Source organism: Sus scrofa, chromosome 1 (assembly GCF_000003025.6).
Source record: "Sus scrofa isolate TJ Tabasco breed Duroc chromosome 1, Sscrofa11.1, whole genome shotgun sequence".
Taxonomy (NCBI): Eukaryota; Metazoa; Chordata; class Mammalia; order Artiodactyla; family Suidae; genus Sus; species Sus scrofa.
The window spans coordinates 196,229,457-196,245,977 of record NC_010443.5 but is presented as its reverse complement, the minus strand read 5'-3'; the positions used below and the strand labels follow the sequence as shown (position 1 = coordinate 196,245,977).

General features: G+C 36.1%; 1 protein-coding gene across 2 annotated transcripts in view; it reads right to left on the bottom strand.

Annotated features, from left to right (window-relative positions):
• The window catches only part of CAAP1 (caspase activity and apoptosis inhibitor 1), a 44,259-nt gene extending 27,793 nt beyond the window's left edge, over window positions 1-16,466 (bottom strand). For both annotated transcript variants that reach the window (XM_021062724.1, XM_003121874.5), the window contains exons 1-4: window positions 16,054-16,466; window positions 10,314-10,514; window positions 9,417-9,501; window positions 8,419-8,494 (exon numbers count right to left, since the gene is read on the bottom strand). In XM_021062724.1, coding sequence (XP_020918383.1) covers window positions 8,419-8,494; window positions 9,417-9,501; window positions 10,314-10,514; window positions 16,054-16,359 — 668 coding nt within the window. In that variant the 5' untranslated portion in view covers window positions 16,360-16,466. The remainder of the gene's footprint in view (window positions 1-8,418; window positions 8,495-9,416; window positions 9,502-10,313; window positions 10,515-16,053) is intronic.

Below are 16,521 nucleotides of genomic sequence, written 5' to 3'. Positions count from 1 at the left end.
CAATGTGATGAGATCGGGATAACCTGGATAATCCAAGATGATCTCCCCATCTCAAAGTCTTTAACCTAAACCAAATCTGGAAAAATCCTTTCGACATAAAAAGTAACACTTTCTCAGGTTCTGGAAATTACAGAATGTAAACATCTTTGGAGGCTCATTTTTTTGCCTACAAGATTATCTCAACTGGAGAGTGAATAAACAAACTGTGGTACACCCACACAATGAAATATTAACTACTACTCATCAAGAAAAAGGAAGGAACTATTGACATACACAGCGACAAAAGTGAATCTCAAATGCATTATGCTAAGTGAAAGAAGCCAGACTCAAAAGGCTATATAATGTATTATTCTATCCTATATGAGGTTGTAGAAAAAGAAAAAATATAAGGAGGGAAATCAGATCTGTGGTTTTCAAGGGTTGGGGACAAAAGAAGGAGTGGATTACAAAGAGCCATGGAAGAAATTTCAATCAGATGTGACAGAAATGGTCTGTATTGTGACTGTGATGGTAGATAAATTACAATCTATTTGTCCAAACCTGCCTAACTGTATAGTTTTTTTATGTGAATTTTACTGTATCTAAATTATACCTTTAATTTTTTAAAAAAATTTTATTATAGTTGATTTACAATGTTGTGCCAATTTCTGCTGCACAGCAAAACTGACGCAGTCTTTTTTTACACACACACATCCCCTTTCTTATCTTCCATCATGGTCTATCCCAAGAGACCGAAAATAGCTCTCTGTGCTGTACAGCAGGACCTCACCGCGGGAACCCCAAGAGTTTAGTTTATTGAAACTCATTGAGAGCTTAGCATTTGGCCATTGCCAAATGAGTTCTATGGCCCATTTGAAAGTTACTTATACATACTATTCAAGGAATATGCGTTACTTGAATTGAAACAAATCAAACTCTTGGAGCTGAGCTGAACCCACAAGACAGCTATAATTCATCAAAAAAGACACGGATGCTTCTCTCTCTTACTAATGCAGCTACTAATCTCTAGGTTTTTATTCAACTAACAAGAGGCATGAGTTTTACCACAGATCACTGCTAGGGTTAAGCAACGTTAAGAGTGGTCATACACACAATCCTAGTTGCACAATTAATTCTAAACTCTCTAAAGCCTGTTTAGGGGTATCTTAAAACCTACTAATTTCAAGTTTCAAAGTAGTACACTGTCAAAAATTTCTTATATGTGTGTATCATCTCATGTAATTGTCTCATGTAAATCTTTCTGCCACAAATTCACTCATGGCTAATATTAGGCTTGTTACCTTTTGCTTGCAAGTACTTCTTCTAGATCTCTTATTTGGTTATGACATATTCTAACATTCAAATTTTTAAAAAATTATCACACAAATATATCTTCTTTCACAATTTGTTTTTAGTTTTATTCAAGAACTCCCTCACCCATTACTACCACCATAGATTACATAAGTATTCTATTTTTTCAGATCATGATTTTTTGGTCTTTCAGTAATATTTTATAATTTTCTTCATAAGTTCCCTGTTAAATGCATTTGAGAGCATTATCATAGTTTTTGTAACTATTACGGAAAGAATTTTTTTGTTTTTAATTTCCTGTGATGATTAATTTTATGTGTCAGCTTGACTGGCCTAAGGAATGCCTGATAGCTGGTAAAACATCATTGTGTGTGTCTATGAGTATGTTTCTAAAAGAGATTAGCATTTGAATTGGTGAACTGATTAAAGCATATGACTTTCCCCAAAGTGAGTAGGAATCATTCAACCCTTTAGAGTAGAGGCTAGAATAGAAAGGCAGAAGGGTGAATTAGCTCTCTGCTTGAGATATATCCTTTTTTTTTTTTTTTCCCCACTCTGGTTCCCAGGCTCTTGGAGTCCAGTTGGGACTTACTACTGGGCACCACATTTTCAGGCCTTCAGACTCAGACTTCATCATGCCACTGGCTTTCCTGGTTCTCCAGCTTACAGATGGCAGACTGGCAGATTGTGAGACATCTTGGCATCAATAATCATAGGCCAACTTCTATAATCTACTCTTTTTTATATCTATACATATCTTATTGTTTCTCTGGAAAAATCTAATACATTTGCTTTTAGATGTTTCTGCCATAAGAGAGAAAACCTAGAATCTCTTGGGTGTTCTAGGTTTGTAATCTTATAGAGATACTTTTATTTCTTTTCCAAATATTTCAATTACGCCCTACCAGCCATCTTTTTTTTTCTTTCTTTCTTCCTTTTTTCTTTTGGTCTAACTGCATTTGCTTAAACCTCCAAAAAATACTGAAAATTAATGGTCCTGTTTTGATCCCTCATTTTTAACTCACAAGAGGGTAGTTAAGTTTGGTCAAATGGTCATTATCTTATTTAGGTAGTTATCTACCACATCTTTTCTAACTATAACTTATATTAGAAATGTCTGCTGAGTATTATCAAAGGTCTTCTTAGCATCTACTTATCTGACCATGTAATTTTTCTGCTTTACCTTTTGATATGAATTATGCCAACAGACTCTCAATTAAGTCTCCTATAAATTCCTGGAGTAAACCTTACTTGGCCAATACTATAATTATTAACTTGATACAATGCAGGATTCTATATGCTAATGTACTTATAATTTTTACATCTGTATTCACAAGTGAGAAGGCCTATAATCCCCAACATACTTTTTTGGCACCATTTCTAAAATGTGGGATGTTAAAGTCATGCAGAAATCATGAAGTAAATTGAAGATCTTTTCATCTTTTTCTAGGGCTGGGACTAATTTAAATAACACAGGTATAATCTGTTTGAAAATAATAACAGATGGCACTATTGAATGTTTTATTAGCTGTAAACACATTACATGTATTGACTCATGTAAGTAATAATTCAATTGTTCCTTAATTAGCCCCCAAAAAAGTTTACCTTATTTCCTTATCTTTACAAAAATCAAATTCATAAATTTAGGTTTATTTCTACTTTTTTGTTTTCTATTTCTTTAGTTTTCTTTTTTCTTATTTTTTTTTTTTTTTTTTTTTTGGCTATGCCCACATGGCATATGCAAGTTCCCAGGCCAAGGATCCAACCCATCCCACAGCAGTGACATTATGGATTGATTCTTAACTCACTGAGCCACTAGAGAATTCCTTTAGTTTTCATGTTTACCTCTGTTGTTTCATTTTTCCAATATTCTTTTAGTTTATTTATTTATTTAAAGTTTCTTTAAGATGTGAACTAAATTCCTGGGCTAGTCATTAAGCTTTTATCTCTCATATCTGAATCGTCTCTTTAAACTTAGCTTTGTAATGCTAATAATCAAATGGAACACATGAATTCTAACTGAATCTTGGATCAGAATCAATCAACAAATTAAGATAAATAAATACACTAAAATTTTTTAGTAGTTGGGGAAATTTTACATGGGTAATACATTAGATGATATTATTTGAACTACTGTTTATTTTCAAGAGTGATGATAGTATTGTGTCTATGTAGTAAAAAAAAACTTATTTTTAGGAAGTGCATACTGATCATTTAGGCATGAAATGTTATGACCTCTGCAACTTATTTTTGAATAGTTTATGAGCTGAACTGTCTCCCACAAAAAAAATTGATATGTGGAGACCTACCTGAGAATGACTATGTGGGAGATAGGGCCTTTAAAGAGTTAATTAAGTTAAAATGAGGCCATTATGGTGGGTCCTAATCCAATATGACTGGGGTCTTTATAAGAGGAGATTATGACACAGGGAGAGACACCAGGGGAACACACACACAGAAAGACAATGAAGTGAGGAGTTCCCGTGGTGGCGCAGTGGTTAACGAATCCGACTAGGAACCATGAGGTCGCGGGTTTGGTCCCTGCCCTTGCTCAGTGGGTTAACGATCTGGCGTTGCCGTGAGCTGTGGTGTAGGTTGCAGACGCGGCTCGGATCCCGCGTTGCTGTGGCTCTGGCGTAGGCCGGTGGCTACAGCTCCGATTCAACCCCTAGCCTGGGAACCTCCATATGCCGCGGGAGCGGCCCAAGAAATAGCAACAACAACAACAACAGCAAAAGAGGAAAAAAAAAAAAAAAAAGACAAAGAAAGACAATGAAGTGAAAAGGCAGCAAGAAGGTGGACATCTGCAAGTCAAGGAAAGAGGCCTCAGAACTGTGAGAAAATAAATTTCTGTTAAGACATCTAGTCTCTGGTATTCTGCCATGGCAACTGAGGCAACCTAGTTCAAATGGCTCTGTAGGGAAAAGGATAAATACAAGCAGAGGAAGAGCAAAAATGGCAAAAGGTTAATGTTATGGAATCTAAGTAGAGGATACATGGATGTTCATTAAATCATTCTTTCAACTTTTATGTAAGTTTGAAGTTTTCCCAAAAAGTCTGTGGAAAAAATTTCGCAGGGACATGTACACACACACACACACACACACACATCTATATTTGCTTGCTAGGGCTGCCATAAGAAAATACCAAAGACTGGCTGGCTTAAACGACAGAAGTGTATTTCTCATAGTTTTGGAAGGTAATAAGCAGAAGATCAAGGTACCTACAGGTTTGGTTTCTTCTGAGGTCTCTCATTGGTTCGCATATGGCTGCCTGCTGCCTGTGTCCTCAAAGGGCTTTTCTCTATGTGTGCCAGTCCCAGGTGTCTCAGTACTCAAATTTCCTCTTCTAAGGACACCAATCAGACTGGATTAACTTAATCGCCTCTTTAAAGATCTTATCTCCAAATGAGACTATATTCCAAGGTGCTAGGGCTTATGGACTACCAGAGCATGTATTTTGGAGGGACAAAACTCAGTTCATAACAAGCAAGGTCTTTTCTTGTTATCTTTATCCTTACAGTCTTAATTCTTCAAATAAAAAAATTTAATTCTAGCATTTCTACACTACTTCTCTAGCTATTTATTTTTCTTTGTCAGAATTTCTAGTATGTTCAGGATAGGCCTAAAACTGTCTTCCAGGTGACCATGAGTTATACGTAAGGACTTACACTTTTTATATGTGCTCTTTCTCTGTTATTTTGTGTATATTTACTCATGTTGATTTCTTAGGACAAAGATTTAATCCCTGGTCATAAATAATCTCTTTATCAGTCTGTCTTCTAAATTTAGGAGTTCAGAATTTTTTTGTTCCTGAAACTTTATTTGTGCTCTAACTGCATTTCTTTGAGAGTTTTCATTACTTTGCTCAAGCTTCCTTTCCTTGAGCAGCCAAGTTCTTTCCTATAATCTATCATTCCTGTGTTCCACAGAAGCTACCTGCTCAACTTAATTCAGTTTAGTTTTACTCTCTCAAACTACTGAATTGCTTTCTCATAACTGTTCCCTCAGCAACTAGACAGGTCTGACTACTGGCCTCCATTAAATAAATAAATAAATAAATAAAAGAGTAATGGAAAATATGAAAATCTTCAGCACTATGTACCAAATATATTAAACTTAACTCTCTGGTGAAGCACCAGAAGGAGATTTTTATGAGACGGCCCACCAGTTCCAGTTGAGTTCCCCTCTATACAGATTAACAGGACTAAATTGTCCCTCTAAACACAAGGCAGATAAAATGTAATACATTCTGAATGGATACAAAGGATTCAGCTGGCTGAGCCCTCTTAAGTAGCCTCTTAAGGCTTAGAGAAAAGGCAAATCAATGTCTTTACCCTGTGCCTCAGAAATGAAGTCCCCTATCTAATCTCTCCTGGATATCTACAGGAAACTGCAAACTTAAGATCCCGTTCTTTGGCTCCACCTGTTTCCACATTTGGGTTATTCTATTGCTCCAAAGATGAAGTACAGGAAAGAAAAGTCACATATCCCCACATTATCTCCCTTTCCCATCTCCACTGTTTCACATTGCAGTATATCTCCCCATTCACAACTAAGATTATTAATAACAAAATAGTAAAGAATAACAAACTAGTCATATCAGCTCATTTAATCCCAATAATCCTATGGAAGCAAGGATTACCCACATTTTACAAGTAAAGTGATTTTAGGGAAGTTTAAGTGTTTCAAAGCCAAGTTCATTTGCATAAATGCCTATAGTCTCTTCATAACTAACATTACCTCTTATTTTACTTTCATATTCATTTGTGTGACCTCAGGCACACAGATCTTTGTGGGCCTTACTTTTCCATCTGTAAAATGATGATGCCAATACCACCCACTTTACAAGGCTGTCATACAAAACCAATGAGTGAAGGAAAGCATATAAAATGATGAGAACAGTGTCTGGAAAACAATGTTTAGTAAGTGTTAGCTTTAGAATTATTATTTATTTGGCATCATGTAGCTTAGAAATTTCACCTTTTTAAAGTCAATATTCTCAAATAATTCAAAAGAATGTCAATGATTTGGTACTTATCAGGTTCACAAGTGGATACTTTGACAATTTTTGGTAATACTTGTGGATTATTCAACATGCTTATTGCAGCATTTACAAGCTAACATGACCTGTCATGTTCACATTGTAAATATGGGCTCTTCACAACAGTCACAGTGAATCTAATCACCATTTTTTCATTAACAAGGTAAAAATTTAAATACTACATTTTGGTGTAATTTTTTAAAAGAATTAAATTTCTAAACTAATTGGCTATCCATTAAATGGCTTTTAACAGTGTGAAAAAAAAAAGGAGCACTAGTGTTCAAGTGTGAAAAATAAGCTGGGAAAAATAAAGAGATTTACACAAAGGCAAAACAAATATAATCAAACAAAAGTTCAATTCAGGATCCTCTATAATAAGTAGCATCAAGAAGCAAAATTCCCGTTGTGGCTCAGTGGTTAACGAATCCGACTAGGAACCATGAGGTTGCAGGTTCGATCCCTGGCCTTGCTCAGTGAGTTAAGGATCCTCCACTGCCATGAGCTGTGGTGTAGGTTGCAGACGCGGCTCAGATCTTGAGTTGCTGTGGCTCTGGCATAGGCTGGTGGCTGCAGCTCCGATTCGACCCCTAGCCTGGGAACCTCCATATGCCGCAGGAGCAGCCTAAGAAATGGCAAAAAGACAAAAAAATAAAAAAGAAGCAAAACCAAAAAAAGCAGCAAAACGATTAATTAATTACTTTATTTATTTATTTATTTAGTCTTTTGTCTTTTTAGGGCCACACCCGCAGCACATGAAAGTTCCCAGGTTAGGGGTCTAATAGGAGCTATAGCTGCCGGCCTACGCCACAGCAATGCCAGATCCGAGCAGCATCTGCGACCTACACTACAGTTCACGGCAATGCCAGATCCTTAACCCACTGAGCTAGGCCAGGGATCGAACCCGTGACCTCACAGTTCCTAGTCAGATTGTCTCCACTGTGCCACGACAGAAACTCCCCAAAACGATTAATTTAAATAATTTAAGAAACTTAAAAGTACTAAACTGTGACGAGCCTTGTAAATGCTTAACCTAGCTAAATTCAGATTAGTAGTATTACATATAAATAATTTAAAGCTAAGTATTTTGAAGGAAAGCCAAGAGTAAGATTTTTTAGAAATGGGTACATTTTCTACTGTGTAGTTAAGTATAAATCACTCTGTGACACTCCTAGGCAAGATGTGTGATGACTAAAAATATACTGATTATGAGGCAGGAAAGCAATAAGTTCTTCAATGCAGTTCAAGTAGATTATTTGATGCTCTCTCTAGTTATAACATGAAATGGAATGGTCCTTTTTCAGTGATACCCAAGAGTATTCAATTAGAAATGAAAAAATACTCAACATTTCAGGTTAAAAATATGCTAGATATTTACACTACTGCCTCTGATTATCTGTTTTTATTTGTGGTAATGCCTATAGCCAGACTTTGCAAAGAGAAATACAAGTCAGTCTTTGGCAACTGCCAAAAAAAGTAACTGCTTTAGTCAAAAATCATCAATAGATGCTAAAATTAGTGGGTAAAAGTTTGATGAGCTGTGGCAGAGAAGAATAATCTAGAAAAAAAAAATTGCCATGTTGTTTCTTGATTAGTCAGCATCCCAAAACATTGGGCATTTTTTATCATCATAATAATCAAATTAAATATACCTATATAAAATGAACCACCCTACTATCTCACCTGTGAAACAAGGCTCTTAACACCAAACATTAAATAGGTATGTAAGATAATTCAGTGAGATAAAGTACTTTAAGCTATTAACAATGTTTGGCAGAGTAAGTAACTTAATAAATAGTGGGTATCACTAGTAGTGTATATATTCAAATTCCAAATAGCAGATATGATTGTGCTTCAGGCTGGTATTGCTGTTCTATATCTGAGTAAGAAAATCATCTTAATCCTGAAAGCAATTAACTCTTTCCTCACATATACCAAAATGACAAATCATTACAATAAACAAATCAATCCAACATTGTTGAATCATTTTATATAAATACAACACAGAAATACAATCACATTCTTGAGATAAATCACCAAAGGAATAACAAAGAAATTTTAAAATGAAAATGAAAGATTTTAACTTACTGACTAACTAACTCAGATCCCATCTTAGAACCATCGTCTGCCTCTTCTTCCATATCAGAGTCCACAGCATTGTCACCTTATGAATGACATAAATAACACTTTTTAAAAATTTGAAAGCATGCTTATAAAAAGTCAGAATGATTTAATCATTTTCCAAAAAAAGTTTCACCTATAAAAGTGATGTAGATTAAAGAATTTGATAGCTGTTCAAAAATGCCATTTTAACTGCTAATATTAAAATGCCTTATTATGTATTTCTCATTGCTTTCCCTTTATCTATTTTATAAACACATAAAATACATAACATGAATGTGTATACATATACTTACAGACTATACAAACATGTATATATTATTAACAGAGTTACAGATTCCATAAACCATTTCACATTTAAAAAAGACGTTATCTCTGGAAATTAAAGTCTCTAGTTTTTGTTCCTTCTCTTATGATGTTAATGCTACAATCCTTGTAAAGTTAAAAAAAAAGCTTAAAAATCCAAAAATTTACAGGTAATGTATCACAAAGAAGAGTCATACTTTGGGCAGACAGATAAATGTTGGCAACTGGCAAGAAATTCTTCTAACTCTGCATCTGGGTTTTATGAGAGCAGAAAGAGTATAAAACAAATAACTAAAAGCAATAAGAATAAAAAGCAAAAAATAAAAATTATTTTAAGAAAAATTTCTACCTCCTCAGTAGTTATTTTTTTTTTTTACAGCATTTTGAGTAAACATTTTTTATTTCATTTTCTTATTGTGCACAAAGTTATGTTCTAACCTATACAGTTGATTTGGAAAAGCCATATACATACATCAAAAAGTCTATTCTTGAGATGCTATTCTGATATGTAAACTACATTTCTCTACAAATAGAAGTAAAAATACTCAATGATTACCCAACAATGAAATTAGTTAGGTTAGAAAAAGAATATCTCAGGATTTACTTATGTTAAATACAGTATTAATAAGTTATCAGAAGGTAGAAATATGCACTCTTACCCTCAAGAATCTTCAAGATTTTTTTTTCAGACAGGAGCTCTAACTGTTCCTGGCAGAGTTTTTTAATTTCTTCTATTGAACAGTTCTAAAGAAAATGACATTTTAAAGAATACATTTATATAATACAGCAACTATGTAAATTAAAAAACAGGAATCATTTTTAAAAAAGACTGCTTAGCTAAACCTTACAACAAAACAAAAGCCCCATAAAATTTTTCATGGGATGAAATCTGAAGAACTGTAAGTTAACATATAAACATAATTTACAGAGATCTGATGTAAATACATAAAGTCAGTTTATTATTAAAAAACAAACTAAAGTCAGGTACCCAAATGTTCTTAAGAGCAAACTAGGTTGGGTAATTCCTCCAAAGGCTTAAGTATTCAAGTACTGGCTCCATACACCTTAGACATAGACATTGCATTTAACTTGCTCAAGCCTTATCCACAACTGTAAAATTAGAATACCATGTATTTCCCTAAATAGTTTTCAGAAATAAACATATGAAAATTTATAAATTTTATGAAATATAAACTATTACCAATTATTATTGTGTATTATTACACAGTATGACATTATTTCTTAAAGTACCAGAAAGAATAATTATGCTTCTAATTTAGTTATTTAAATTGCTTGTATTTAAAAGAATTATTTCCAAAAGGTTAAAAAATTCCTTACCTAAATACAATAAATTGCCCCATTTCTTCTTGGAAAATTTTTAAATATACAAGGCCATGAATGGTTCTCCAAAATCCCTTTTCTTTGTACCTTTTTGAAGTAGCTTGTTTTAGTTGAAAATATCCAATTATAACTTCCACTAAGTAAAATGACTGCAAAGAAGGTTTTTGTATATTTCTGTATATGTGTATAGTATGATCATATATGTTATAAAGTACCTTTAACACATCAGGAAGCATCTTCTGTAACTTCTTCTCTCCTATGATACAGAAACACTGCTGAAGCATTTCCTTTTTGTCTGAGATATAGAAACTAACTGGTTTTAATGCCACAGTCAGGTCCAATCCACCTTCTTCAAGGTCACTGTGCTCTGCCAGGAATAACTCTTTATCAAGAGTTGGCAAAAGATATTTGGCTTCCTAAAATTAAGACATGAAGAGCCATTAAATAATAGAAATGTTTATAATGTCATACATTTTCATTTAGTAAAATTTTCATTAAACATTTCCAAATTCTTTTTGTTTTTGTCTTTTTAGGGCCACACCCTAGGCATATGGAGGTTCTCAGGCTAGGGGTCGAATTGGAGCTACAGCTGCCAGCCACAGCCACACCAGATCTGAGCCATGTCTGTGACCTACACCACAGCTCACAGCAACGCTGGATCTTTAACCCACTGAGTGAGGCCAGGGATCAAAACCACAACCTCATGGTTCCTAATCAGATTCATTTCCACCGAGCCACAACTGGAACTCCTTCAAATTCTTTATTTGCATAGATAATTTATTTAAAACCATAGGAAAGGCTACTTAATTGCTCGGTATTCTTTGACCTTACTTTACCTTACTTTCCACACTGTAATTAAATCAATAAATTGATTTTTAAAAAAGCAAAGCAATAATGCCTTGGGACACACAGATGGAAAATACACTCAATAATGAATGATTTCCTATAATTTTAGACTTCTGAAAAATAGGATATTCCTCCAACAGACCATTTATCCAAGAAATTTATGTATGCACTGTCATTAATAATTCATAAACAGGAATAGGATGGAGTTCCCGTTTTGGCTCAGTGGTGAAAAATCTAATATCCACGTGGATGGGGGTTCATTCCCTGGCCTAGCTCGGTGGGTTAGGGATTGAGTGTTGTCATGAGCTGTGGTGTAGAGAGCAGACATGGCTTGGATCTTGCATCACAGTGGCTGTGGTGTGGGCCACAGCTGCAGCTCCAATTTGACCCCTAACCTGGGAACCTCCATATGCCATGGGTGTGGCCCTCAAATGCAAAAAAAAAAAAAAAAAAAAAAGAAAAAAGAAATAGGATACCAGAAAAAATGTTACAAACCACAAATATTATATAAGTATCACTGCTTACCAGGAACTATTATCATTTTTTAAACTGTTATATATCTAATCATATTCAGGTAGGCAAGTAATTTAAGACAATCAATTTTACCTCTGATCTCCCAAATCTATGTAGTCTCTCAAAATCTACTGCTTTTATCCTGATCCAAGGTACCACTCACTCTTTTGCCTAGATTACTTCAAGAGACACTTAACTGGATTCCCTGTATCTAATCTGAGGTCTCTCCAATGTTTTGTATACTGTTACCAGAATGGATTTTATAAAATATACATATTATATATATAACCATTCAATGAATTCCAACTGTTCTTAGGGTGATACAGCCTATCAGGTCCTTCATGCTAATTGTGTTCCACACACAATGACCTCATTTCAACTACTCACACATAAGGTGTTCTCCCTTCATCTCATTCAGGCAGGGCTTTCATATACACTGTTCTGCCTAGGAGAGTCTTTCCACCCCACTTCCCCTACCACACTAAAACTCCCAAGATTAACAAACTCAGATATCAATTTAAAAGTCATTTCTTCAGGAAAATCTTCCCTAACTATATAGTTCAAATAAGTTTCCCTAACTATATAGTTCAATTTAAAAGTCATTTCTTCAGGAAAATCTTCCCTAACTATATAGTCAAATATATATATATGTATTTTTTTTCTTGTCTTTTTGCCTTTTCTAGGGCCACTCCTGCAGCACATGAAGGTTTCCAGGCTAGGAGTCTAATCGGAACTGTAGCCGCCGGCCTACGCAAGAACCACAGCAATGCGGGATCCGAGCCACGTCTGTGTCCTACACCACAGCTCACGGCAACGCCAGATCCTCAACCCTCTGAGCAAGGCCAGGGATCAAACCCGAAACCTCATGGCTCCTAGTCGGATTCGTTAACCATTGTGCCACGACGGAAACTTCAGTTTCCTTTTTATATTTTTTAATGCAATAGTTTTAAAAAGCTGTTTAAAAACAGGCTAATTTTAAAGAATACTGTAATATTTACACTGAAAAAGGTTAGTGAAGATGTAGAGGAAACAGAACTCTCATATGCTACTAGTAGGAATATAAAATGGTACAGATGTTTTGGAAAACAGTTTGGCAGTTCCTTAAAAAGTTACTATGACTCAGTAATTTCATTCCTAGATACATTTCCAAAAGAAATGTAACCGTAATGTCCTCTCCACACAAAAACTTGTACACAAATGTTCACAGCAGCATTATACATAATAGCCAAAAGGAAGAAATAATTCAAACGTCCATCATATGATAAATAAAAAACTCAAATATGGTATTAGCCATATAATGAAATATTATTCAACTATAAAAAGGAATGAGGTACTGATATGTGCACAATATGGGCAGACTCTGAAATAAGATTATGCTGGGTGAAAGAAGCCAGTCCCCAAAAAAATCACATATTATGATTCCATTGAGAACAGGGAAATCTCCAAGTCTGTAGAGACAAAGTAGATTAGTGATTGCCTAGGGATGGAATGGGGAGGGAGTAGTACAGATGACTGCTAAAAGTTATACATAGGGCTTCTTTAGGGGAATTATTTTAAAATTGACTATGGTGATGTTTGCACTACTCTATGAATGTACTCAAAAGCAGTGAATTGTATACCTAAAAAGAGGGAATTGCATGATATGTGAATTACATCCCTATAATAGGAAATAATAGGGAATGCAACACGCAACAGATATAATGGAATTCTGAGATATTACCTGTATGTCTAACGCATAATGATTTCTTTTATCCTTCACAAATACACTTACTTCTCATTAGAAGAAGGGTTTAGTTCTGTATGCAAATGCTTACAAAATAGTTAGCATTACTGGTCTCCCCATCATAATAAGGAATACTAAAGATATGAAAGTATTTAAGATAAGAATGATGATATCAAAAATTGAATCTAGAAAGGGTAGAAAAACAGAGCTATAACTATCAAGAGATTTGAAAAAAAAAAAGATGGGGGTGGGGGTTAAGATTTAAAAAAAAAAAAAAGTACCCCTAAACAAACCCACCAGACCTAAACAGCTGTATGTTCCACTGGTCAAGTTCTGGAAAATCCTGGGAAAAAAGAAACACACCAAAATAAAACGGGGGGGGGGGGGGAAACAACAAAGCTTTCCAACTCAATCAATGAGGCTAACACAACCTTGATACCAAAACCAGACAGAATAACTACAAAAATAAAAACCATAAACTTAAGAACATAGACACAACAGTAAAAATACTTAATTTCAATCAAGTACAATAACCAAATCAATAAGTCAAGTAACATCTATTCCAAGACTGCATACAAGAACAGTTCAATGAGTTAATTTATCAATAAAATTACATCATATTAAAGAAGGAAAACCATGTGATCCTCTCAGCAGAATGCAATGAAATCATCTGATAAAGCGCTACACCTCTGCAAACCAAGAATTTAAAAAAATGTCAACTTGATCAAAGGTTATCTTTCATTACCTATGGCAAATATACTTATTGGCAGAAAATCAGAACTGTTCCCACTATAAAAATGGGGAAAGAATGCCTACTATCAATTTCTGTGTTCAACACTACACTTAGATAATGTAAAAGAACAAAAACTAAGAAATATTAGGGCTGAAAAAGAAGAAACAAAACTCAATGTTAGTACATATTTTTCCTGAGTCATTTTTAAGCTAATAATTAATACTGTGGCCAAATACAAAAAATACATAAAAATAAGTGGCCTTCTATATTTCACAATTACCATTTTAAAGAGGTAATGTTTAGGGAGTTCCTGTCGTGGTTCAGCGGAAATGAACCCAACTAGTATCCATGAGGATGCCAGTCTGATCTCTGGCCTCGGTCAGTGGGCTAACCGATCAGGCATTGGCACTGCCATGAACTGTGGTGTAGGTTGCAGACAGGACTCGGATCTGGCATTGCTGTGGCTGTGGTGCAGCTCCAATTCAGCTCGCAGCCTGGGAACTTCCATAGGCTCAAGGTGAGGCTCTAAAAAAACCAAAAAGAAAAAAAAAAAAAGACGTAATGTTTAAAAGTATAAGAAGTAGGAGTTCCTGTTGTGGTGCAGTGGCAGCAAATCTGACCGGTATCCATGAGGATGTGGGTTCGATACCTGGCCTTGCTCAGTGGGTCATAGATCCCGAGTCACTGTGGCTGCAGTGTAGGCCAGCAGCTTTAGCTCCAATTCAATCCCTAGTCTGGGAACTTCCATATGCCACAGGTGCGGCCCTAAAAAGCAAACAATAAAAATTTAAAAAATAAAACTATACGAAGAAAATGCAAAATAGTTTTATACCCTTCAACCGTTTCTAAAAACACACACAAAATCCAGAAGGCAAAGAAAAATAGTATTTGTCTTGACCACAAAAAAACCAAAATCTCCAATACACCCTAAACAAAGTTATGGTAACATTCGCAATATACCTTACACAAAAGATTAAAACCAAGACTTTTCATAGAAAGATTCAGAACTTTTAGTAAAAAGTTAAATATACCAGAAAGACAAAAGGATAGAGGATGTGCAGACACAATTTACATAACAAAACAAATGAAAAATAAAAACAATAAGATGCCAGAGTTCCCTGGTGCCTCAGTGGGTTAAAGATCCAGCAGTTGTCCCTGCTCTGGCTCCAGTGCCTGCTGTATGTGGGTTTATCCCTGGCCCCTTAACTTCCATATGGGTGGGAGGTGGGGATGGAGGGCAAAAAAAAAAAAAAAAGCATGAACTTTGTCCCAGCAATTTCACTTCTGACGGTCTATCCTAAAGTAATTCTTGCACAAGGCTGTTCATGTTCATATTATTTCTGTAAGGCAAGAAAACTGGAAATATTCATCAATAAAAATGAAATGGAGTATCATGCAGTCAATAAAAACTAAGGTACCGCATATAGAAAGACCCCGATCCCAACAATGCTGTGACATTAGTCAATTCAAGAGAGGGAGTATCACAATACAACTTATGTGTAGGAACTTAAACACATATCTGACAAGAGTTAACGAAGAGACTGCGTATCAAACTATTAACAGGGAGGCTGAAAGAGAAATTTCCACGCTTTTCCCTTTATTTCTGTGCTGTATATATTTAAATTGTGTATTCATGCATTTGTTCTATATTATAAGCAAACTTTTTTTAAAAAGGGTAATATCTTGCCAGGTCGATGGCCCATAAAGAACATGGCTTTCATAATCAGATACTGGTTTCAGATGTAAGCGTTATTAACAAATTGTAACTTTGAGTAAACTTCCTAAAACCTCTTTGGGTCTCAATTTTCTCAACTTGTAATGTGGAAGAAGAGAGAAATAAAGCGCAGCTCGCAAGAACCTTGAAAGGACCTGACTCACACTTTTCAGGGAGACAATGAATGAAAGGGGGCAAAAGCAGTATGAAGTTGATGATCAAACCCAGAAACTTTAAGTTCAAGACGTAGTAGTGTGAAGTTCATCAGAACTTAGGAACATGAATTTCAAACACGAACCACATGGGACCCCTTAGGATCGCAGCAGTTAACAGTAAGGTAAGGCGGGCTCCGCATCCAGCCGCCACATTCGTCGCCCGCCTTCTTCCGAAGAAAACGCAGGAGCTTCGAGAAGGGCGCTCACGCACCTGCTGCAGGGAGCCCGAAACACTGGAAGATGAGTCAGTGCTCCTCCGCTTCCGACGCTCGCTGCGCTCCACGCCGCTGCCACCCCAGCAGCTACCACCGCTCCCAGTGCCGGTGACACTTCCACTGAAGCTGGTGTTCCCACAGCAGGTGACGCTCCCGCAGCCGCTTGCGCTACCGCAGCCGCTGGTGCTTCCACTGCCGCTGCCGGCGACGGCGGGGACAAGTTCTGGCGCCGCAAGCGCCGCCGCAGCCTCCTGACCGCTTCGTTTGCGCCGCTTTTCCCGGGAAGACTTCTTCCCCGTCATGATTCCTCTGCTGCAATCATCCAGGGGAAGCCCACAGTCTACGGAACCACCGAAAATCTGCAGCAGCAAGCAGAGTAAGCGCTGGCGTCGCAGCTATGGCGTCACTTCCGGCCGAGTCGCATACGCCAGGAGGTGTTTCTGGAAGCGGGGCAGGGGCCAATC